The sequence below is a fragment of the Symphodus melops genome, assembly GCF_947650265.1.
Source record: "Symphodus melops genome assembly, chromosome: 7".
Classification (NCBI taxonomy): domain Eukaryota; kingdom Metazoa; phylum Chordata; class Actinopteri; order Labriformes; family Labridae; genus Symphodus; species Symphodus melops.
This window is the reverse complement of record NC_136697.1, coordinates 12,241,439-12,266,600: the sequence shown is the minus strand read 5'-3', so window position 1 is coordinate 12,266,600 and position 25,162 is coordinate 12,241,439. Positions and strand designations below refer to the sequence as shown.

Below are 25,162 nucleotides of genomic sequence, written 5' to 3'. Positions count from 1 at the left end.
CTTTTCACATGACTGTGTAAAATTGAGAATCCATTAACATATAGTGTGTGTTTGCTTGTGTGTGTAGATGGAGTTGTCCTTGGTTAAAGGCTGTGTGTCGGTGTCTCAGGAAGGGAACTCATATTTACAAAATGCAGAGTTAAGATGGGACAACAGGAGCATCAAGCAGGGAGTGAAGTACCAGGTAATAACTGACTATCTCCTCACGTGTTTGCAGATGGCTGGTGTTTATTATTCATTATTGCATTATATCTGTGTTGTTTGTAGAGGAGCCCACAGGGTACACACAGCCTTCAGGTTAACTTGGGTCTGGAAAAAGTGTCTCCTGCACCCTGCCCTTCACACACTCTCCTGGCCAAGATCCAGTCCAACCTGAAAGATCGTTTAGAGCACACAGTGCTGCTGGGCCTCTGTCCCCCTCAGCCTGTGAGTCCACACATCTGTATCACTTGTTTTCACATGTGCTTGCTGTCTTATTTACACATGTCCCTCACAGCCTCACATTTTCCCTTTCAGACAGGAATGTGGTGTCGGTCTGGGGCATAAGGCATAACTGATGAAGCAACAGAGCCCGACTTTAAAATGACTTTTTCTTCACATGTCATGTGTAATTTTTATTACAGTATCAACATACAAGTAGAAAAGAAGAAACTGGTGAAAATAAAAGAGTATGAATCATTTACATTACGTTCACAGAGATCACACCAGTGTCTCACCGGTCACAAGATATACCTGTCATCATCCCCTCCCGCCTGCTTGCAGTGAACTTTCCTGAACATAACCTGCTGTTTTCAGACATTATCGCATCCCAACTTCACAAAAACATTTTACTTGGGGCCAAAGAATTCAGATAATCTGTGTCCACACACCTGCATGTGTGCTTGACGTAAATAAGTTATGATCAGTCTGTTTCTGTGTTACACTTCTTTCCTGAAGGCCTTGTGATAAATGGCTGCAGCAGGAAAGTGCCCTTTTACTCATAATTGATTTCTAAGAATTAGTTTTACACCGTGCAGTTGTTTCCGTGTTAACTTCTCAACAGCTGCATGACTCTGTGCTCATGTATTTACTTGGGCTTTTTTTCCCCTCTCTGTTTATGCCAGACTCTGTCATGGTCAGGATTACACAGAGTGAACTCAGGAGCTGAGCTGTTTTACACTCAGTCTCATTTGTCGGTGACAGGACGGCCCCGGCTGTGCAGCGTCACCTTCGCCCTGACAAACGTGTCAACAGCTCAAAGCTCTAACATGTCTCTTTTCTCTGAGGTATGGAAGTTTAAAACCCCTCTGCTCTACCTATTTCTTGAATGTAGCGTCTTTAAAAGTACAGAAAATTGTTGTTTGATAGGTTTCAGATGTATGTGTGTCTTTCTGTGTGTGTGTGTGTGTGTGTGTGTGTGTGTGTGTGTGTGTTTTGCAAATAATCATCTTTAAAACCATAAAAATGTAGTTTTTTCCCCCTGAACAAGTATAAACGTGTGTGTACATTTCACAGTCCAGGATTGGTAATTGGAGTGTGGAGGCCGGGGGCAGTGCTCTGACCTGGCCTGGGGGGTCTGGACTTAAGTTGCAGGCCAGACTTGACCGCAGGGAAAAGATCTGGCTGAACGGAAGTGTAGAGGGGCGATGTCTGAGGACCACAGCAGGGTATATGAATGGTAAAAAAAAACATCTCTGAAGCTCATGCAAATTTTTCAAAAATTTTGTATTATTAAAAGCTTGATCTGTTCTTGTCCAGGTCCGGGAGTGAGCGAGGATGTCACTGTTACAGCATGCATTGGAAAGAATCACCGTTTGATGCTAGATGTGAAGGAAAAAGACGGTAGCAGTAAACCTCAAACTCTGGGCCGTGTGTCTGTGGGATCTGCCAATCAGAAGCTGATAATAAGAGCAGATGGCTGTTTGGAAAGTCTGACCGCTGTAGAGGTATCACCAAACAAAAACTCACGTTTCTACAACAATGCACTGACACCTTGAATAACATTTGTTATTAAAACAGGAAAGGATTCAATATCTGAGCTCTCAGATACGGAAGAAGCTTTTGGAAAGAATCAAGATGATGCAACATATTCTTATAGAATTCAGACAGCAGGTAACCACAACACATAAACTTCCTCATAACACTGTCTTCGCCAACGTTGCATGTCTTTTCAAGCTCTGCAGATAATGTTGTGATCTTATTTAAAAACGTTTATTTTCTAACATGAGGACTTGTTCTTTTCTTCAGTCCAGAGACAGTAAGCTGCTTCAGGATCTGACCCTGGTCCCCCTTCATCTATCCCAGCAAGCAAAGGCTCTATTGGATCATAGAGAAAACATTTTTTTGTGGCAGAGGACCCTCCTGTGGCGCATTGTCACCGACACTCTGCCTCGATTTCTCAGCCTGCTGCAGCACGCATCTCTGCTGGGACAGCAGGAACTTAGTAGTGAGTCCGGGATTGTCAGCTCACAGCTGTGAATGGCAAAAAAATCTCAAAGGGAGTCGAGTTTTCTTGTCACTTGGGGAAATATTGTAGGAGATAGCCCCATTACAAAATCTTTATTTTCATACAAAAATGCCCATAGCCTATGGATGATTGTGTTAAGCTTAACCATGAGAATTAAAGTTAAATTCCAGCTTAGCTTTATAATTTTCTGTTATTTGATCAAAAGTAATTTGCAATGGTCAGTTGGCATTTTTACTCCTTCATTTACTTTCAGAAAATAAAAAATGCTATATGTGAGCTTTGAGCAATATTAAGGGGAATGGGAATTCCAACAATGACTTATAATGCAATAGACTCATGATTTCTGTTTGGTAAAAAATATCAAAGTCAACCTGACAATAAAAGTAGCATGTCTAGTTTCCTCTCAAAGTCTACAGCAGAGTATGATATTCAAAATGTCATGTTTTATAGCATTTCTGACTGGCTTTTTTTCAAAGAACTAAATCAATATGAAATTACAATTAGAGTCAGCCTCTGCCTTTCCTCGCAGCCACTAATCTAATTTCTAACTTATAAAACCAATTATCCTGTTTACATCATTAACTCAACCATGAAAAACATCATGGTTATCTTTCTGTTTTTACGCAATCCGTTTCTATAATCACAATTACTATTAATCTGATATCTGTTGTAAGCTCGCTCTGACATCTGCACTCCTTGCTGTTCTGTTTCTGGTATCTTCAAAGTGACAAATAATCTACTGTTGCCCTCATGGGAGACATCTTAATACATTGCAAAAATATGAAAACATAAAGCCTGATGTTGCCCTCTGCTCCATCCTCAGGGCCTTTAGCCACTCTGGCAGGTGTGTATCAAGATGTGAAGGGGCAGAGGCTGGAGGCGCTATGGAGAGAGGCTGTTTCTTTGTGGTCTGACGGGCTGGTTGAGGTCCTGCATGCTTTGTTGGAAAACCCTCAGCTTAGGCCACTCGCTCAGAGCTGTGTCACCACGCTCAGTGCTGCCCTGGATGTGGTGAGGAATTTGTTTTAGTAGTTCTGTGTTTGTCCCAAGGTGGTTCTAGTTATATCAGCTGTGGCTCAGTCGGTCGTCTCTCAACTGGAAGGTTCGATCTTCAGCTTCTGCACCCACATGTCCGATGTGTCCTTGGGCAAGAAACTTAACCCCAAGTTGCTACTGCTGCTTAGTCTGCGTGGAATGATGTATGTATATGTATAGCATTAGTTACTTTCGTTGACCTCTTTACTAAGCAACCATCTGCCATCAGTATGTGAATGGGTATGTGTGACATGCGGTGTAAAATTGCTTTTAGTAGTCAGAAGACTAGAAAAATGCTTTACAAGCTAAAGTCCATTCACCATATACCATTTCCTCACATAAAGCATTCTGTAGATATCTGCAGTCTGTGCATGATTGTGTGGTTACATACACTCATTAGAATTCACGTATAAGACAGAAATTAAAATATTAATGTACACATAAACACACTCATTAATTAATATGAATGGTTCTTGCTCTGCTTGAGTTAGGCAGGACAACAAATGTACCACTGGGTGGAGACCAGGTTGGCGATGGCTCTGTCTGGAGTCAGGAAACATCTTGCATCTGTCTACAAATTCTCCCCGAGGTACCGCACATGTCTGAGGAGTACATGAAGAAAAGCTCACTAAGATTGTCCTTTCATAAAATGTTTAAAGAGATCAAAGAATGCAGGGCATGTTGTTAATAGTTTTGTCTGCCCATCCCACCCTAAAACAAGGTCAAATGCAGGCAAACTGTGAAAACTTTGACAAATTTAGTTAATCTGTTTTTTGGGTGGTACTGGTCTTTATTTGACTTTATTTCTAATTGAATCAGATCCTAATTTTTTTTTAAATATTGTCGTTGAAATGCTCTGCCAAGCAGACCAAAACAGATGCTTGGAAATTATTCCATCAAGATATTTTGAACTGATTGATCTCTGTCTCCAGCGAGTGTTCAGTGATCATATCAGTGCCGCTGCCCTGGCCCAGGGCGGCCCAGGCTGGTCTGGTGGAGATCCTCCTGGATGAGTGGCTCCTGAGACCCCTGCAGACCTTCGCCTCCATCCGACCAGTAGCTGAACTCTATCGCCTGAAAAGGAAGATCGTGGACAGCCCATTCATATGTAAGGCTAGGCTGAAGCTTTTCAGTGATAAGAATTATGTACAAGTGATGAAGAAAACCACGTTGTCATTATGTTCTGTCTTTCAGATCAAGCCCTGTTGGTGGCTGATCAGTTTGTAGTGACATTCGATGGTCACCTGTATGAACTGCCGGTCTCCTGTCCTCTGCTCCTCGCTCAGGATGTGAGCGCTGAGTCCTCATTCACACTAATGCTTGGTTCAGACTCAAACACCTTCCTACTAATTGGAATGGATAACAACACCATCAACATTCAGAAAAATGGACAGGTTTGTGTGGATTAAAGTAACATTAGCCAATCCAAAAACAAGAATTAAACTGTTGTGATTTCAAGCAGTCTGTCCAGAAACAAAATTACTGCTGGTAAAATATAGATTTTTTTTTTGTTTTAGGTGAAGGCTAACTGCAACTTCGCAGTAACGCACACTTTTCGCAGTGACAATGGCGTGGTTGTCAGAAGAGGGTCGAACACTGTGCAGGTTTCCAATCAGCATGGAGCGTCGTTGACATGTGATCTGCTGTTTCAGGTGTGCAGCTTCACTCTTGATGGATGGCTGCATGGTAAGGAAACAAACATTTCAGCAAAACTTTGGACAGATATTTTTAAAACTCATTTGTCATGTTTAAGAAAGTCAGTCCAGCACAAAACTTTGTTTTTGTTTGCACAGGGACTTCCACTGGTCTGTTGGGGACTAATGACAATGAAGCAGGAAATGATTTCCCTTTGCCTGATGGATCTCAAGCTGAGAACATGGACAGGTTTTTCCACAGTTGGCAGGTGGGAAAAGCTAATTATGTGTCTATTTGCAGTTTAAAGATACAGAAGTGGAGCTTCGCGTAAATTCAGGCAGGTTACAGAGTCACGCTTCACGCTGTGCGAGAGTTCGCGTCAACTGATCTCATGCAGGCCTCATCAGCTGATCTACTGAAAGAATCCTATTGGCCAAATAGCTTTTAAGCTGCCTTATTTAAACTGCACTTGCCCGCCTATGCTTCTTTGCTCCCTCTGCATGCTGCATTTGCAAGCACATCCCCTCCTCCCCTGCTCCTTTCTTTTATGCTATTCTGACCTAATGAATGTCATGCTTGTCATTGATGCTTGCTCTGGGGAGGTTCGCTGCTTATCTCCCTGCTTTATAGTGTTCCTTTTATGCACGAGAAGGGCAGAGATGTGTGTCGTTCCTGCCTTATGATTTCCACGTAAGCATGTGGAAGGGCAGGAAGATCCCTCAGAGCCATTCCGTCAAATATAAATAAATGCGTCAATGTATCCATTTTGACAAAATATAGAAATAGAAATATCACTTCATCGTCAGTGACTCAGTGTCACCAATACAAACACAAAATATTAGTCTGTATCCGGCTATTTGTGAAACAACAGATTATTCAACCTATGAATATATTTTTGTTGTTTCTTTCATATTTAGGTTTGAGAGTGTACAATATGACATTAGTCTCAAAATATGCTTTGAACAAGATTCAAGCTAACCCCTTTATTACAGAGTTCAGTATAAAATTATTGAGTCATGATTGAGTTGGTTATGTTTATAAATCTGAAAGTATTAAAAAGGTGCATGATATCAGCAGTTATCAAGTAGATGTAGACTAGATTAGAATCAACTCTTGCTGTGACAATACCAGCTTGTGAAAGGACTGTGATATCATGAAATCTTTGTGATGCTTCCTAAAGATAATTCTGATAAAGTTTAATACAGTTGAACAATTTGTATTTGCATTTAGTTTACATCCAGTAAATCCAACAACTTGTAATAATTTCACCTCTTCTATATTGATAAAAAACTAAAAAGACATTGAATAGTTGAAATCTGTTGAATCAAATCTGTATTATGTCCAACGAATATGACTTATTTAATAACTCATAACTCTAACCAACATAACTCATTTGCCAATTTTAGGCAAACTATATTTAGCATATTTTAATTTGATAGAGTAAGCTTGTGATATATGGAGGTTTTAAATTACTAGCTAACAGTGCTATTAAGGAGCTACTAGTAGGCTAATCTTAGCTGACAGTATTTGCCAACCAACGGTTTCATTCATTGAACGCGTTCGTTAGCTGGTGTGAGCTAGAATCCGTACCAAATGCGTTTTTTAGAATAACCTGTTCATGACATTTGTCCTGGCTCATATTTCTTGTTTGTTTTTTAGTTGCTGATGAATTGAAAAGTATTGAATTAACCATTTTTTTACCTTTAAAAAACTGTGCAAACCAGAAATTCTGCAGAACATCTTGATGACAGCATTTGAGCCCCCCTTTGGTGTCAAGTGTAAACTGTTGCCATCTGAGTGTTTTTATAGCTATCCAAACATCCAGCTCCCAGCTACAGTTTGATCATCTTTTTGTCTCCAGATGAAACCAGACTGTTCAAAACCATCGCATGTAACTGAGCACTCTCCAGAAGCAGCCATCAGCCCTGTGAGCTGTGACTTCCTGTTCTCTTCTCCTGATTCCCCACTGAGCTCCTGTTTCAGGGTGGTGAGAACAGAAACAACACTATTGCCTTCTAACCTCGAACTTAGATCAAAGCACAATCATTAACTCCAGATGTGACCGATATTTTGTGAGACATGAAAACACGAGAGCTGTATCTCTGGACTCTCATTACGTTTATCCTCCAAGAAAAGGAAACAAATCAGTAACACATGACAAGTAAGTCACATGTGGTAAAACAAACATGGTGTCAGGAATATATAAATTTAGACCAGATATTTGAAAGCCTGTTCATGAAAAAATATTGCCATGTAACTTTGTACATGAATGAATCCTTCAAAATAAAAGTGCATGTTTTTGAGCAAACGTAAAACATTCCTAATAAGCTTGTTGGAAAACAAAATGATGCTCAGCACTGCAGTGTGACATGGGCATGAAATTCAGTAGGTCACAGAGGAAATTAAACCGAGAATTTGATACCCACATGACTAAATAAATGCGTTCTCTCTCTAGCATCCAAAGCTGCAAGTATGATAGTGTTTGTGTGAGCTTCATGTTAACAACAGTGTGTCCGTGTGTGTCGTCAGGTGGCTCCTGCTCAGTTCTTGTCTGTTTGTGAGATGAGCTCCTCCAGAGCCCCCTGCAGAATAGCATCTGCTTTTGTTCACCTCTGTCAGCAAAACTACATACCTCTGGAGGTGCCTGTGCAGTGCTGTAAGTTTCACTAAGTTGGATTTCTGGTTCTAAATTGGCAGATGTTTTAAATAAGTTCAACAATCAGATTATACCATTTTCTCTTTTTTCTTGTTTCAGTGAAAGCATGAAGAAAGGATAAGCTGATGTAGAGCAAAGACAGGGATTTATGACCTCTTATAGCTGCTAGATCAAAATGTAAACTTTTATACCACTGTTTGTGCTATATTACATGTTATTCTTTGTTTTGTATTCAATTTTGTATTGTCACATACTTCTCTGTAAGAGAGGAGATACTGTACCAATAATGAGAATGTGAACAAAGTAACTACAGAGAGCAGGTCATAGGTAATCATGTGGCCTCATTTTTGTGTTTTCTGTGGTCTGTAGTACACACACTGAATTTATTTTTGATTGCCCTTCGTAAAAACAGTAACTAATTCTCACAAGTAAACTTTGATCATAAAATGAACAATATTTGTTTGCATTCGGTGCATGTATTGATTTATTTTCATTGATTGATAATTAAACAGGTTCTTGAATATTTATTGCTCAGTTAATTTGCTCCCTGGAAGATGGGTATGTAGTTGTGTATCTTGGACTTCTGCCTCTGTGTGACACACTCAGAGATCCAGACAATGTTGCGGCTCTCCTGCTCCTTCAGTTTGATGTAGGAGTAAAATACTCCAAAGTGGAACTGCTGCATGAAAGCAAGCGTGTTCAGCTTCACCTGAGAAAAGATAAAACGCTTAAAGTCACAGATAGATAAACTGTTCATACAAATAAGATTTCAAAAGTTTGCCTTAAGTTTTTAGTATCATCCCTACAGATATGTTGGAGCCAAAAAGGTCACAGACTTCAAATACCACAGAATAAATTTGCATTACATTAAATCATCTGCATACTTTTATTTAAAAATGTTCATTCTAATCCTGTAAAAGCACAACTGTAAAATGTTTATTGTGGTTCAGCTATTTTTTAATGTATAAAAGTTATGTTACCTCCTTCTCAAAGAATCGGTCTTCCAGGGTCTTAAAATCTGATCCTGGCTCGGGGTCTTCAAAAATAATTTTATAATCCTGAAGGGATGTTACGGTTAAAGTTAACCATCTGTCTGATTGAGTCTTGTTGCAGTTACAATGCAGCAGCAATTCTCTTAGTCTTAGGGATCAATAAAACTTACTGGGTAGCAGTCAGCCACAGCTTTGACCTGCTCGTGATCCTCTGCCTTGGCCAGAAGCTGCAGCCCCTCAGGGTGAAGCTTGCCACAAGATGGATACAACGCACTTCTGTCCGCACTGCTCAGATCTGTTCCAAAGGAGTTCACTGTGATGATGAAGGCTCGCCTGTCCGCCTCAAACTGCGACATAAACAAATTATTTTCATCGAGTCTTACAGTCAAAGAAAATCTAAACTATAAAATCAACACAGTACCTTCAAAATGGGACACATTGTATTTTTAGTGGCTCCGCCGATATTCTTGCAAAAAGAATGAAAAGACTCCAAATATGCCTTTGAACAAAATTTTTAAAATTAACAAAGTAACTTTCAGTACACTTTCGTTAAACACGAGTTAAGAATCAATTTAGACGAATGCTATACCGCTTTATGTCTGACAGTCATCAGAACAGTGAATTTTGTATAACACATCACCCTGCAGTCACCTTGTACAGTTTGTTTCTGAGGATCTCAACTTCCATTTCATCCAAGTTGATCTCAGACACAGCATCCTGGAAAAACTGAGCTATAGCACAAAAACACCAAGTTCGATCATTATTCTGTGTAATTCCACAATTCAAGTAGCAACGCTTTTATCCAAAGCGACATTCATCAGAGAGGAAGTACAACTCAAGCTAGGTGTCAAAAATAGCAACACTTATATATAAATGGTAAAAAAAAATAAAACAAACGTGATTTACTTGATAGAACAACAATGACTGCGATATTCACTCAGTTAAAATATTGCATTTACCAGCCCCTTAATTTGTGCCAATAATGCCCATAAACTGTATTAAAATATGTAAACAAAAACGTCTATTGTAACCAATAAAAAAGCTATAACTGCAGGAACATAAGTCAAAATCAAACAAGCTAGCATAGCTAACATTAGCTGAATTGCAAACTGAATTGCAATTTCAGTAGCTTGTTGAGCCTTTTAATTTAGTTACAATTACTGACGCTGTTTTCTCCTTAAGAACAACATGCAATTATGTAGTAAAAAGCCAAGGATTGAGAAAAATAATAAAGAATGCAGAGCCTATAAGTGCAAACTTGGCTTGCTAGTGTTTCGTGTTTAGCGAGTAACAGTACCTAGCTTAGATACAGTATCACTAGTTAGCCCCTTATGTATTTTTATTTAACCAGGAAGAAAAAATTATTGAGATTAAAAATCTTTTTTTTGTCCCTGAGTGTAGTGTAACTCAGGGACAAGTGTAAAAATGCTCTTTTTATACAAACTAGTAAAATATTTTCTGTAGTCCAAGATTTGACATATTGATATTTCAGAAACGACAGACTATGGAAACTACAGCTAGTGGTAAGGCAACATGCTGGGATTTATTTTTTATTTATTTATTTTTTTTATAATCCATAAAGGGTTCAAAGAAAACCAAATTATGTGACCACTGATTAAACCTTTTAAGAACAATGTAGGCCTAATGGATTTTGTAACATGTTGTTTTTATGTGATGCTATTTGTAAAGTTGTATTGTTCTTAATTGATTTTGAGTTGATCACCTCTGACCAGAATAATTGATTCATTTACCTAGTGGTGTGTCCACAAGGATGGCAGAGTAGAGCTCAGTTGGGGTTCGGGCAATGCCGACTGCTGCCATTTGGTCAAAAGCCCCCAGTGGGTGACACCTTGGAAGGAGTTCTTCCACATCTCTCTGTTTTAGGGCCCCAGTGATCAGTAGGACTACATTGTCAATCATGTAGTTATATCTATAGCAACAAATAGAACCAAGATAATGGATTTCCAAATATAGTCCTTTGTCTACATGGCATTTAATATTTAAATTCCTCTCATAAGGACGTGTTTCTCAACAGATATATCTTTATCTTTAGAAACAGGGAGATGGGAGTACATACAGTTGAATAGTGAAAATGAGTTTTCTTTGTGAAGCCTGATTATCAAAACATAGACAAGGAAGAACAAAACTTATGAGTCATTTCATACGTGATATAGTCAAGGAAGGTGGATAGAGGAGGGAGGGCATTGGAGCGAAGGCAGCTGAATTCAGTCACAAGGTTCTCCCGCAGCTTGCTGTCCACAAAAGACACAGTCAGGTCCTCATCGGAGGATGACAGCAGCTTACCGTAGTCTGTACTCTGCAGATGCAACTTCATGTCTGAGAAAGAAAGAACAAACTTTGATACATGTTTTCCACAACTCTATCCTTTTTTAGGTCAAATGTGCAACACAAAGTGTTTTCACAGCCACTTCCCACTAAGTTTTACATAGAACGAAAGAAATACAGAGAAACATCATAATAAAGTTAGAAAAAAAACTTGCTAAATATATTACAGCCAACAAACTCCTATTATAACAGAAACCACAGATGGTTTAAACAAACACACATTGAATATGAAACATGCCTTATTCGGCAAACTTAAAACACTACTTGTGGGTAAAAATGTAAAAATTCCTTGAATTGTTTCCTGCTCATCTTATATTGGATCCAGATGAAGAAACTTGTGCAGATAAGGAGATCCCGAGGCATTCCACTGCAGCTACTCTTAAAACACCCACACACATTCTCATCTTTTTAAAGGTTGTTGCTGCTGGTATGATTTTTATTTTTATTTTATTTAAAACTGTATCGAAAAATGACAAAAAATAGCAAGATTTTTGTATGACAAAAAATAGCAAGATTTTTTTTACCCTCAAGAGTGTCACACTGGGCCAGATTGTGATAGTCCGTGGAAGTAAGAATCCCGGCCTTCATACCTCGTACTAGACCCTCCAGATAACCGTGATCCACGTTGAAACTGAACTCTGCCATGATGTGAAATGAACTCTCAACAAGTCTTGCTCCCGTTATGAGTAAAATTGTCTCTTTAAGGTTTTTCCAGTAACTTCTGCATTATTTCCTCTCTGACTAATATACACGCTGATGTTTTTTCCTTCCTCTTTAACACCAATAAATTCCACAGCTGATCTAAAAGTGTTTCTGTATTTCTTGGCCTGGAAATACCACCAACACATGGCTACAGATGTGAAATGTAGATTATAGCTTGAATTTCCCTCGGGATCAATAAAGTGTCTATCTATCTATCTATCTATCTATCTATCTATCTATCTATCTATCTATCTATCTATCTATCTATCTATCTATCTATCTATCTATCTATCTATCTATCTATCTATCTATCTATCTATCTATCTATCTATCTATCTATCTATCTATCTATCTATCTATCTATAACTGCTGGAAATGTGTTTTGGTAGTTGCTCTGTATAACTACACCAATTGCCCATGAGAAAATCAACATTGATGAACTTTAAAAATCTGTTTATCACAGGTGGAGAAGCAGAGAAGGAAGCTGACTCCGCCACCTAAACATTTTTAATTTATGACTTAATAGTGAGTTTTAAACTTTGTCTTCATTTTTTGGACACCCAGGGTCTTCATGTCCTACTAAATCCGGCTTATCATAGTTTGGTCTTCGGTAACACTTTACAATAAGGTACACAACATTTCTATAGTTTGTGGGAAACAAAAGGGAAACTAACCACTAAGCAATGGTTGGTTAGTGAGTACTTACTGGACTCACTAATGGACACTGGATAGACCACACAAATTGTTTCTTTTGACTCCATATAGGTAGCTTTCTTAAACAGCATTAACTGAACACAAAACATTGCCTAATACACAAAATACACCATAGTCTGTCCTCGTTAATCAAACTGTCCACCGCACCTGACTCTTCTGTGCATGTCAGTAGCTTGTTAAATGAGAAAAAAAAATCAGCTGCTCTCTTATCTGAGCCAAGAGATACAAATCTTGATCAGTGTGGGTGTGTAAACCAAGAAATGTGACACCATTTGGCTGGAAATCATGCAAGGGAGAATAAAAACTGCACACTCGTTTAAAAACAGAGATAAAATAAAAAGATTTACAATAGCAATCACCACACTTTTAACATGTAACACACTCCGAGTTTATTCATCTTAATATGTGTGGAAGAATTTGTGCCATTTAGCAGAAGCTAAATAAGGTATTCAGGAGTTTTGTTGACAGATATATTCTATATTAAACCCGACCTGTGACCTTTCCTCACTTTGTCCTCAACTGAAGTAGGAATGTTTTGATTGGACCCCGCATGCTGAAATAACCAAACTCAGCACATGCTCAAGCAACTTATGTGGGCTACTCTTAGATGGATATGTTACTGAAAAACGATACATATATCATATTTAACATTTAGCATAACATATTTTGACAAATAAGGAAATGGATTAGCATTAAAAAAAAATGTAATACACAGACCACATGACACAAGTCATGCTTTATTTGCTTTAATTCCCATTGGCTATGTTCAGCTCTTTGTGCTTTTTACACAATCGTCACAGAGAAATGCAAAGCAGGTAAGTCCATGTTCATACACAAGATAGCTGCCAGACGTTTTTTTACATTTGCTAAATAACATACTCACACATATTAAATGAAGCATGGTGTTCTACTAAATTTACACTTTAGGGGAATTTTTATTCTGCATCTATATTGTAAGCCTATGAAAAACAATAAGAGCAGTAGAACAGAATAGGCTTCTGGTGTATTTATTCAAAAGATACACTATAAAATAGCTTTAGTCACAATATCCTCACATGAATATTCTATAATTTACCATTTTAAACCAACCTGAATGTATCTGTTCACCAAGGCCTGGATTACTGTTTTGACTCAAAACCTATGAATTGGATTTTTTTTTCCATTCCAAGTCTTGAGGGCAGTGAGTTTGTGAGTTTCAAAAATATAGTCCCATGATTTTAACATGACACAGAAAACATTAAGATATGCAAAAGCAGAAATAGTGTGAGTAATTCCCAAGGCACAGGGCACATTCTTTACATGCCATTGTCTACATACATGAAAAGCATACAGTATGTCACTCCTTCTATATCACACATGCATTCTACACATGATGTATTCAGAAAACATTTCAGTGTTTTTTCTTCTCTCGCTCAGACAGATAAGGACAGAAGATCCAAGGCTTCACGCTTTCATCACTTTCAGCCTCATTCTGTTTCATGGCTTTCCAAATGTTGCAATGTTCTCTGAACACTAATAATATTCTCTGAAGTGCACTTGTGTAGTAAAAGATGAGCCCACCTGCCAAAACAGTGTGCATGTGTTTGTATTTCTCTCTGTCTATATATATATATATATATATATATATATATATATATATAAAACAATGTGTGTGTGTGTATGTACAGTATATATGTGTGTGTGTGTGTACGGTATATTTTTATCATTGCAATCTGTGTTTGGCCATGTTTTTGTGTTTCATTTACTTTGACTTCTTTAAGCACAGTGGGTTCATCCTCCAGCAGTGGCAGATGGTGTTGAAGAGGCGACAGCGGCAGGAGGCACAGGGATCGCAGCAAGGCATTTGAGAGGAGCAGCTCTCCATTAGACGGCCACAGCGATAGGCAGGGGTCATGAGGTTTGACCTGTGTTTCTGAAACAACACAGACAGAGAGAATTTATCTATTGACATAAAACATCTGACACACAAAAAGAAAAACAATGATTAATACCTAAGGACCCTGGGACTTAAACATGGGAAAGCATCAAACACAAAGAACTACTCTCAAATATTCACACTAGCTCAAAATTGGTGAAATGTGAAGGGGGGGGGTGTGACCCACTGACTCTTTTCATCCAACCCTGGAAATTCCCTCAGCTTTTAAGACCATTTAAATGTCTTTCGGGCTGTTGTTTTTGTGAACAAAGCTTCTGTTTTCATTTACACTCAGTCATGTCATTGTGCTGTTTTAATTGAAATTAATTAGGCCCACTGAATGACACCCTCAGCACTTAAAGGCAGAAAAAGTTTGGGATCATAGTGGGGAAACATAATGAAGCATTTAATGACTCAAGAGTCACCTATTCCCCTCAGGATAAACAAAGTAAAAAGAATCAGGCTACAAACAAACTTCAAAAGAGTGATAATGTAGCTTCTGTCTGAAACATATTAGACAATGGTCTGCTTACAGCTTCACCATCCACATTTCCAAACCTTTTAAAGATTCAAAAATTGCTGTGATATTCGAGAGGACAATTTGTCCTAATACGGTTATATGCAGAAACAATTAGCCTGCTGGCATAGAGTTGCCATCAAATGTGGTGTCTTGGCTTTATCTGATATTGTCGAATGAGTGTTTTTTAAACCTTTCGATCAAACACTTTACATTTTACATATTCACAAGCACACCTTACTAAGAGGTTAGGCAACATACTGTGACATTATACAATACAAAGGAAGTTTGAAAGGAATGAATAAAGCTTACAGGGATGTAACTTTCCTGTGGCGGAGTAATCTTTTTCCTCGCAAACAGTCGTCTGGTCTTTGCTTGGCTCCAAACTAGGGTTTAAAAAAAAGGAATCATTGTTTCCTTTTAAAACAACAGCACAATACCTCAATAAACATGTATTATTACACAGTCTCTGTTTTATATTTAGGGTAGGTCATTCAGTTTCCATGGCTAAGGGAAACCTCATCGCAGTATCTTGAGACCTTAAATTCCATAATTTTATTTCTCCCATAAAGGGGAAACAAATACCCAAAACGGGATTTGGAAATTAATAGAACCCTGACAAGTTTGGAGGCCACCCTCTTAAATCATCAAACATGGATTAAAAAGCTAGGGATTAGTTGTAAAGATTAATATTTGTGTGTCACTTCAAGCGTGAAACCTCATGAAACTTGGCATGCTAAATTCCCTTTATTGAACCTGGTTATTAGAATGTGGGCTCTACAGCTGTACAAGACAAGAAACAGGAGCCTCACTGATAGTAGTTTGGAAATCCTGCCATGAAAAACAAAAAGTTATCAGGTAGGTCGACTTTGCATGGCCTCCTGTAAATTAGAATAACTTTTGTGTTATTGGCTTCAGAAAAAAAGGGACAATTCAATCCTAATCTAACTCCAAAGGAGTTTTCAACACTTAATCAAATAATTATGGGAAAAGTTGTACAAACTGTTTGGTTTGTCTTCTGTTTCAGAGTAATGTATCAGGCTGAACAAATTGTTCCTGTTCAACTGAAAGGACAAGTGTGTGGAATGTGGGATTTCTTTATTTATGTTTATGTTGGAAACACACTGCATTGTGATGAAACGAGTACAGCAAAAGCACCGCAGTGAGTGCTTGAGCCACTTTTAGATGTGGATTTAATGTCTGAGTGAACTGATGTTATTACATCTATTCTAAACTATCGGTTCCTAATGTTTGCTTTGAAGCATGTTGGTATGTTTCCAAAAACATATGAAGCTTGACCATGATTCAAAAGTTTTGGATGTGTTGTACAAATCTGAAAAATTTATCTGGAAAACATCTAAACTCTGTTGGCCTTACCCTGGTTGCAAAGCAATTTCACAAAAGCAACAAATCAAAACTACTCCTTCTTGGCTCTGAACTCCTCTACCTCATGGCTGATGGATGCTACGCCATCACGCTTAACAACTTGGGGCTGTCCTTTGGCCAGATGTTTAGACTTCAAATATTAGTGCAGTAAATAATTTTGGTCACCACTGGGGTTGTTTAAATCCTTTCCTCCTGCTGATGCGCAGGCCTCAATCAATGAGCCTTATAAGGTCTTTTCTTTGACTGCAGATACAGTTTCTTTAATATTTGAAATACATATTTAGTCTTTTAAACAATAAGAAACACAGTCCCTTTCTACTAATTTCTCAGCTCTTTACTATATTTTTTATTTGTTTAATATCTGGGCTCCAAACTAGAGAGAGAGTGGGAAACAACATACGGGAAACTAGCTACAGGTGCAACCTGAATGTGGACCATCCGTCAAGAGGATGAGAGTCCCCACCACTGGGGCATGCTCACCAACCACCTGGTGCCCCCCATCTTTTCTATATTTAAATCCTATGGGCTTGCTTGTGAAATGTATATAAACTGATTGACTAGTTTTTGCCTTTTAGGATGAGCTTTGTCAAAAGTTCAAATTAAAAAAAAGCAGAGGGTTATTTTCGGTGGAAGTCTTGATTCAGACCTGAAGTTTTATTGCACCAATAACCATAATTACACCAACACTTGCACAACAATGAAGCAATATTCACAGCTGCATCATTTTCTTCTATAAAATGGAAAAATTGACAAAACGAAAATTTGAAGATCTCTGCAAAGAGATTAATCAAGTAGCTGACACAATGAAGCATAAGCATTTAATTATCTTTTCTCTCAGATGTTGTTGGAGTCTGGAAAGAGATTTTTAAGAAATGAAAAAAGTGGGATAACTTTCAGTAGCCAGAAACACAACACATTAAGTAACCAAGGTTAGGTTACTGCTAAAATTACATCTCATACTGTGATATTTATATGTTTATATTTTCTATACTGCAAAAAATTACATTTCATACTGTGATATTTATACTATTGTATTTTACATACTGCTAAAATTACATTTCATACAGTGAAAATAGTTATATATTTTTTATACCCTGCTATGGTTCACGTTTTGCACTATTTATATTTTACACCCTGCTATAGACCCGCTATTTCGTACTGTGCAATAAGAAATCTGATGTCCGTTTATCCATTTAATTTTATTGTGCTGCAAACTGTAATGAGTCCTACCACACATATCCCACCTTCCATTAACTAGGGTCACTTTTCCTTTTGTCTTTTTGTCTTTTTTTGACCCATACTCTTGTTGTTGTTGTCGTTGTTGTTGTTGTTTGTTTTCAGCTGTGTGCACTTTAAGGTGAAGATAAGTAATCTCGTTGTACAATTTGTATAATGACAATAAAGGCATTCTGTTCTATTCTATTCTATTCTAACCAGTCCTCTGAAAACCAAGTGAGCAATCTCACTATGGTGGAAGTACCATCTGGTGTGACCAATCACAGAAGCTCCACGACCGCCACGTCTCTACAGACCAGACCTCGTTGGATGAGGTGGCCCGCCCCCCTTTATATGCACCTGGCACTTACTCAGCTTTCTCAAGGGTGATACTTAATTCTCATACAATGCAACAGGGCAGTTCTGTGACATACCTCACTATGTTTTCAGAGTTATGTAACCTTACTTTCTGTTTCAAATCTCCCTTGGTATCTCACTTTGGGAGATATGACCTATTACATGCTCCGAAACGCACATTACCTTGACTTTAGGATGAACCCTGAGGAAGGATTATACCAAAAAAGGCCCCATCACATCCTGGGGATAAAACTGAATAAATGTATGGGGTGATGTCCAACTGGTAGCAGTTTTTGCAGTTTAAACAGGGCCCATGCAGTGATCATCCATCTGGTAGAACAAGCCTGCAGATCCCTGAGAGCTGCAGACCTCGACTCTCATATGCCAACATTACTATCCAGTGAGGCAGACACAGACTTTCTCCCTGTGTAAGAATGGGCACAAGACACAAAAAAAGCTGACTGCTCCCTCTTACCTCCAGTCCAACCTAGAGTGTTGGAGTGCATTGAGAGTAGCGGATCTCAGCCGCCTCAAAGGCAGATGAGAGCGAATTCCTGGTGGCTTTCAAAATGTTGGGACTAAATATCCTTGTTTTTCTGAGGTAAAAGGACAGCAAAACACCAATCTATTAAAAACAGCCAAAATGATTGTTGTAGTTAAGATCTGTTCTTCATTTCTGAGGTTTCATCAAGCTTTAGATGCAAAATCCCCATTGACTTTTCCATTATAGTAAAGTAGCCTCTGCTGTCTTCTTGTTTTGATTTAATGGGTTGTTGGGCTTAACTCTCCAATTCATCAAAACAGATTTCTTTTCTCTACCCTGGTAATTCAGATATTATCTTCCAAAAGTGCCTGTTGCATAATCTCCTGCTGTAACCCAGAACTTACAGCAGCAATTATTTACACCATCATATTTTATCATTTACTTCCAGCTTCTTTACTGAAACTAGGAAGGAATTGAATTGAAAGTTTAATATGGAATAACCATCTGTCTGCAGTTTATCTTGCAAATGTCTTTGCAGAACTCATATAGCAGATATACAATACGTAGCATCACACATTTATATCTGGGTGCTCAATGACCTCTTGTGGTCCCTTTGATTCACAAATTTTGAAAGATATCATATGTAAATGTTTATACTGTCATTGATCACCATCACACATTCTGATGATTACTATGTATGAAAACTCTAAACAGAGAAGAGAAGGAAGTGCAGTTTTCCAGAATAACACTGTGTTTAATTAAGCCTGCGTCTGTTTGAAGGACACCCGACGATGAATGGAACCGTTCAATTTATGAGACCCTGGACTTCTAAAGAGGCGGATACCATATGTTGTTTTTGGTTTATGTTTGTTCTGCTTTTATTTGCTAGAACAGAATTTAGAGGCGTTATTTTGCGGTTACACTGCACCACTCGCTCTGATAAACAAGTGGACAGGATTAAAGGATTTCACACACACTCATGCATTATGTTCATAAACTCCTTTGTGGAAAAAAAGGCCATATTCAAAAAGTTAGCACACCAAAAGGTACCTAATGTATATGATTATGATTATGTAAAAATCTCTCCCATGGCCATAATCTAATGTTTAGTCTCAAATATATTTTCTGCACACTTTTTACTTCTAAAAAATGTGAAGTGGGCAATGATGAAAAAACAACACACAAATGTTGTAATAGAGAAAATCAACAGAACTATTGTACATCTCGTCACCCTATAATCCATGCCCAAAACAACATTTCTTAATCTGCTCTGGTTATTGTGTGCAGTGTGAGATTAAGTTTAACAGTAAAAACAAAGTCATCTCGGGTCCATTATCAGGAACGACTTGAATATTGATGATGGAACTATACGCATGTATTTAGGCACTTTTCTCAAACTACCAAGATGGGTAAATGCAAGTAATATGTTTGTCAATAATAATAATCCCACCTTTAATGTTCAAATGTATGTGTCAATTAAATGATTGAGAAAATGAAATCATGCTGGCGCTTGCACAGCCCACATGAAGTGACATGAGGTGTTCCTCTTTTTTTAAACATTTGGCCAAATGTCTCTTTATGTTACTGTGAACATGCAAACTATATTTTGATGCTGATATGTACCTATGTGTCTGAAATAAAGTAGGCTATAAAGTAGAGTAATACTTTTCAATGCTAACAACCTTTTGTGTTTAAATGGCTGACTGTTGTTTTTTGTTTGTTGTTAAATTAATGTAGGTTGTCATGACAACATGTGTCTTACGTGTTTGAAATCTTTAAAGATTTATCTAAATTGAATACTTACGTGAGGACTACCAATAGATTCCTGTAAGTCCTTACAGTCCACGCATAACTCTTTCGACACAGACAGTGTCCTTGTACACAACCAACACCTTCTAAAACAGCAGTGACAGCTATCATGTGTCAGATGCTGTGTCCTTATATGAAGTCTGGATAGAGAGATAAATATCAAAAGGATATTTATTTATAGGGATCCATAACTTCTATAATTGTTCTTCAAGTCATGATAGACCATTCTACTAGCTTATTAAACAAAGAGGTTTCCGAGCTGCACATTTGAGGTGAGAGGTTGTTATGATTAGCCAAGAATTTCAGGAGGACACACATGAGGTTCTGTTTACTTTGGTTCTGTTTTAAACAACTCAAGATGATGTATTGCCTGTGATACAACAACAAAAAAGAAAAACAACAGCCATGCAAATGCATGGCTTATAGAGAAGGTGCTATTTACTTTGAGGTTCTTGAATTTCCCTCGGGATCAATAACCTGTCTGTCTGTCTGTCTGTCTGTCTGTCTGTCTGTCTGTCTGTCTGTCTGTCTGTCTGTCTATCTATAATAACACGTGAGTTTTTACAAGCTTGAGTGCAAATTCATCTTTAGGAAGGTCAAGTTTATTTTAATTCTCTAAAATTTGAATTAATTCATTCATACCTAAGCATTTTTTTTAATTATTCATTTATACTTTTCTGTCAGGATGTTACCCTTTATATTAAATTTTATAGGCACAAACCCAAAAGTCTTGAATATGTGAACAAAAAATATATCACAAAAATATGTTTGGTTTAAAAGATGAAATCGTCACCTGTATCATTCTCAGGCTTTTTCGCATCATTCTTCGTGGTCTCTGCCCAGGATAGCGGGAAGGCAAGCAGGATGAAGCACAACAAGTGTTTGCCGGTGATCTTCTTCATGATGATGGAGATGATAGGCTTTCTGTACACGCTATAAAAAATCACTCATTAAATAGGTCCCAGATTGTGAGCTGCTATGGAAACAGCAGCTTTCGCGACTCACGCACTTCTCTTTAACTCCCTATGTTGTTGCTGTCTGGATGTGAGGAGCGGGGTCTCTGACTCCAGCACGGGGCCAGTGACGACAAAGCCCGACAAAAGCCGCGCCGCCCCCACGTGCCAGGCTTTACATGCTGAAGGAGAAGACGCTCGCGCGGACAAACGAAACGTTCTAGAAACACGCGTAAGAAGGACGTGCCTCGTGCCAAAACACACACTTAGCCTAATTGCTTCAGTTATTTGTTTTTTTATTTTATTAAAAATGTATTAGGCCTAGGCCTAATACATGTTTTACTATGCTATGTGGGTATAATGCAAATTAAGTGTTAAGTTTTTTGTTTTGTTTTAAACATTTGAGACAAACATTTGGAAAATATCCGTTTTGAACATAAGACTGAGTGTATGAAGATTTGAGGGAAAATCTTAGATATATGAAAGTAAACGTGACAAAAAAAACCGAACAAGTTTGAACAGTTGATATGGAGTTAAACTATAAAGTATGCATTTTAAATATGGACTAGGTTTAAACATAGAGTGAAAAAGTTTATACATATTTAATTTATTTTGAATAGAGGTAATATAAAAAAGATTTGGGATATGGCATCAAAGTTGGAACACCTACCTTTTAAATATTTTTTTTTCTCAAGTAAAAGGCTGAAGAAATATGTTATCATGTTTACACCTAGTATCAAATACCTCCTGGTTGATTGAATCATAAGTAGACAATCTTTTGTACAGGTGTATAAACAACGGAGGTGGTCTGAGACACATTTGTTTGTCAAAAACTCCTGTATGTTCTGACGTTCCCCTTAATACAGAATCAGAAACATGCTTACACACGAGGCATTTGTCTTCAGATGTGCTCTCAATGTACAACGTTAAACAATGAATATAAACATAATATAAGAAAAAAACACAAATGCTTGATAGGATTGATAGTAATATATAATTATGTGGCAGATAGTTAATAGACATGAGCGAGTTTTACAGTATTTACATAAAAGGTGTGCATGGACAATATTGCAGCATATACATGATTAGGTTATTCAATGAAAATATTTTTAGTCTTGTGTCAGTGGGTGAAGGTTAAAGAGTTACCGGTACTTCACAGTGACAGGCCTGACACTCTTTGGCTGTTTAGCATTTATCAGAGTGACAGCCTGGGTTTTTTTTGGCGTACAGTGATCTGTAACGCCTACCAGAGGGGAGGTTTGAACAGTTTTTGACCAGGTTGTGAAGAGTCTTATCTTTTCTGCAGTCCTGATTGTCTGTTGCAGTCTGTGTCTGCCAAGTTTGGTTGCAGATCTCAACCAGACAATGATGGAGGTGCAGAGAACAGACTGGATAATGGAGGTATAGAACATGATCAGCAGCTCCTGGGGAAGGTTAAACTTCCTGAGCTGACGCAGGAAGTACATCCTCTGCTGGCTGGCATGTAGATCAAAGTCTGAGAGGCTGAGTGGTGTGGTTGGGACAGGTGATGGGTGTGAGCCAGTCTGTACCAGCTAATGAAGGTTAATGAGGTGCTGTGCTTGTTAGAGCAGGAAAGTGAGGTCCTCTCACAAGTGGTACTTGAAGATGCACAATCTGGCCATATGTGAACAGCTGTATTTTGATCATCCAGATCACATCCCTTACTAGGTTTGTGTTCCCTTGTCCACTGCTTTGGTACACAATAGGCTATTATACTTTAGGTACTGTTTGTCCAATCTGTAACATTTAGTGTGATTTTTATGAAATATTTATTTTATCGCTACTTACAAAATATCAATAAAAGACCCTACAGGGAAGAAATGTCGTAGAGATGTGGACCCTTGTGGAGTTTTTTGTTGGCTTGCACATTTTGTTCCTTTAAAATATGCTTCTTTTTTATTTTTCTGTAATGTCGATGATAAAGGAGGTCAGGTATTCAGATCTGAATTAAAGCTTTAAAGTGATTTGCGAAAGAACAAAGTGATTCATGGTTATAGTCTGTGAATTCACAATCCCATATTTAGTATTACTTCTTCTGATCTTCCCGGTGAATCTAATAAAGCTGGAGATTTGATGGTCTCTGGGCATTTGAAAGAGGAAGATATAATAACTTGCTTTGATGTAAGAATAACTTTCTCATTTCATGAAAGACCGCCCCACAGTCCAAACTGTGAGACACAAGCACCCCTAGCAGCTGGGTTTACATCAGCTAAAGCACGTAAAGCATGTCTTTTGTGCTTGATTTGTGTAGTTTTCCTTTTTTTTTAAATTATTGAATACTGATTCTTAACATGATGGAAATGATCACATACAGATTACCATCTGGAAGTTTCTGCTGAATAGTTTGGTATCTCTAACACAGTCTATATCTTTCCATCCTTCAGAAACATGTATCATATCCAGCCTGTCTAGTCTGCTGTGTGCACTGCATGTGTTCTTGACAAGCACCTGAAGGTACAGTAACATGATACATCCAGTACTGTAAATGTGTTAGCTGGGTGTTAAGTAACTTAACAGGGCCAACCATTTAAATTTGTCCAAGAGCCTCCCAGAGGTTGAAAATGACCTCAATAAAAGGAACTCCGTGACTACAAGTACCACAACACCTATTACCATTAACTGTGGAGCCTCCATGATGTATAGGGGTCTCTGTATGTTTGGGAAGCTGTAAATTGTGTTCTGGATGGACAATTATTCCTGCCCCTACAATTCATGCTGCACAGCAATTACACTGAAGCAACATGAATCTTTCACTTGCTGAAGCTTGTGGCCCATGAACAAAACTAATGGCCCAAGCCTTATCTCACGCATTTGTTGGAGACTGATAAAGAGTCCTTATATTGGATTGTATGAGCCGCAAACCTGCACTCAATCTCAAATGATGGCACCCTGTGGAGTAATTTGTGGGGCGACTCTTCCAAAGTTTTTGCTGAGTTGTTTATAAATCGTTATGTTCTGACATGTTTGGGCATAATCGATGGTGATACATAAAGGGCCGTAAGCCAGCTGATGTGGAGCTCTCTGTATTTATTATTTTTCCTTGTCCCGAGTTTTATTTTCTCATGGAGTGTGCCAAACTGCTGCAGGACACATAAGCCTGGTGGTATTTCATCAGTGACGGCCCAGTTGTGGTTGCATGCTAAGGAACAAATGGCAGATATCAATGTTTCTCAGGGTCTGGTTTTGAGGGAGGAAAGGATTCACTACACCTTTTGCTACAAATATCATTGTCCCTCAGGACTTTCAACATCATGTTTGTCCCATTTAAGACACAATCTGTGAAAAACATGCCAAATAATATAGACCTTTCCCATAACAACTGAAAACAAAAAGAGCCCTGCTCTTTATTAGGTGTAAACATGTTGTTGTGTTTTTCTATGCAGCCATTTTTCTATGTTCTAACTTAGGGAGTAAACTATTGAGCTGTTGTTATTCTAGTGTAAATTGTGTAAATGTATTGAAGTCATTGTGACAATCATGTCATTGCAATGCTTCCGTATTTATGAGTAACTGAAAACACAATGAACAGTGGTAGACATATGGAGGGATAGCTGGCCACATTTCAGAGTTAAAACCACATAATGGATAGCCTTTTGTCTATGATTGGACAATGATTAACATTAGCATGTCATCACTTTGTAGCAAACATTACAATTCGTAAGAAATGTCTTTTCTATCAATGCTGATCATGTATCAGATCACACTTTAGCTTTCAGCCAATTCATTAGCCTGATAGTCATTTCATTGAGGTTGTGGTTTGAGGCTTGAGCTAGTTTTTGTCTACATGTATTTTACCATGTAAACACTAATCAGGTTTTAACTTAAATTACTGTGTGACTGTTTCACTTTGTATTGTTTGTTCAGATGCTGATCAAACTGTGTAAATAGTTTAAAATATAAAAGTTTGTCGATGTCAGTCTGTAAGGACTTGGGTTGGGAACCCAAGCACTGCCGAGGTGCCCTTGGGAAAATAGAAAAC

At 38.1% G+C, this 25,162-nt stretch overlaps 3 protein-coding genes across 6 annotated transcripts in view; 1 reads left to right on the top strand and 2 right to left on the bottom strand.

The window, feature by feature from the left end:
- The window catches only part of LOC306827241 (uncharacterized protein), a 39,829-nt gene extending 31,532 nt beyond the window's left edge, over window positions 1–8,297 (top strand). The window contains exons 59-74 of one of the 2 annotated variants that reach the window (XM_079348919.1): window positions 68–184; window positions 268–426; window positions 1,104–1,265; window positions 1,495–1,657; window positions 1,738–1,925; window positions 1,999–2,091; window positions 2,227–2,425; window positions 3,270–3,457; window positions 3,973–4,070; window positions 4,414–4,589; window positions 4,676–4,875; window positions 4,999–5,167; window positions 5,275–5,384; window positions 6,978–7,103; window positions 7,646–7,772; window positions 7,872–8,297. In XM_079348919.1, coding sequence (XP_079205045.1) covers window positions 68–184; window positions 268–426; window positions 1,104–1,265; window positions 1,495–1,657; window positions 1,738–1,925; window positions 1,999–2,091; window positions 2,227–2,425; window positions 3,270–3,457; window positions 3,973–4,070; window positions 4,414–4,589; window positions 4,676–4,875; window positions 4,999–5,167; window positions 5,275–5,384; window positions 6,978–7,103; window positions 7,646–7,772; window positions 7,872–7,882 — 2,286 coding nt within the window. In that variant the 3' untranslated portion in view covers window positions 7,883–8,297. The other variant, XM_079348918.1, reaches the window with a different exon arrangement.
- On the bottom strand, window positions 7,815–14,391 carry LOC306827242 (V-type proton ATPase subunit d 1-like). 3 transcript variants are annotated; one of them, XM_079348920.1, is made up of 8 exons: window positions 14,272–14,391; window positions 10,930–11,101; window positions 10,516–10,694; window positions 9,416–9,495; window positions 9,186–9,263; window positions 8,935–9,111; window positions 8,753–8,830; window positions 7,815–8,481 (listed from the first exon to the last, which is right to left on the bottom strand). In XM_079348920.1, exons 2-8 carry the CDS (start codon window positions 11,097–11,099, stop codon window positions 8,308–8,310), a joined length of 936 nt encoding a protein of 311 aa, XP_079205046.1. In that variant the 5' UTR covers window positions 11,100–11,101; window positions 14,272–14,391; the 3' UTR covers window positions 7,815–8,307. The 3 variants fall into 3 exon arrangements, with proteins under 3 accessions (XP_079205046.1, XP_079205048.1, XP_079205047.1); XM_079348922.1 differs by lacking the exon at window positions 14,272–14,391 and adding an exon at window positions 11,635–11,874; XM_079348921.1 differs by lacking the exon at window positions 9,186–9,263.
- Window positions 13,257–21,489, bottom strand: asip2b (agouti signaling protein, nonagouti homolog (mouse) 2b). The gene is made up of 3 exons (XM_079348924.1): window positions 21,003–21,489; window positions 15,271–15,344; window positions 13,257–14,438 (listed from the first exon to the last, which is right to left on the bottom strand). Exons 1-3 carry the CDS (start codon window positions 21,109–21,111, stop codon window positions 14,268–14,270), a joined length of 354 nt encoding a protein of 117 aa, XP_079205050.1. The 5' UTR covers window positions 21,112–21,489; the 3' UTR covers window positions 13,257–14,267.
- Window positions 21,490–25,162: the final 3,673 nt, after the last annotated feature.

What these genes read in the sequence shown, in the direction of transcription:
- LOC306827242 (XM_079348922.1), bottom strand. Translation starts at nt 11,755, where the DNA reads ATGGCAGAGTTCAGTTTCAACGTGGATCACGGTTATCTGGAGGGTCTA. An exon ending in CCTTGTGGACACACCACTAG is followed by an intron (nt 9,496 to 10,515) that starts GTAAATGAATCA and finishes TTTGTGCTATAG; the next exon opens with CTCAGTTTTTCCAGGATGCT. An exon ending in CTGTGGCTGACTGCTACCCA is followed by an intron (nt 8,831 to 8,934) that starts GTAAGTTTTATT and finishes ACATCCCTTCAG; the next exon opens with GATTATAAAATTATTTTTGA.
- asip2b (XM_079348924.1), bottom strand. Translation starts at nt 21,111, where the DNA reads ATGAAGAAGATCACCGGCAAACACTTGTTGTGCTTCATCCTGCTTGCC. An exon ending in AAAGCCTGAGAATGATACAG is followed by an intron (nt 15,345 to 21,002) that starts GTGACGATTTCA and finishes TTTAAACCCTAG; the next exon opens with TTTGGAGCCAAGCAAAGACC. An exon ending in CACAGGAAAGTTACATCCCT is followed by an intron (nt 14,439 to 15,270) that starts GTAAGCTTTATT and finishes GTGTTGTTTCAG; the next exon opens with AAACACAGGTCAAACCTCAT.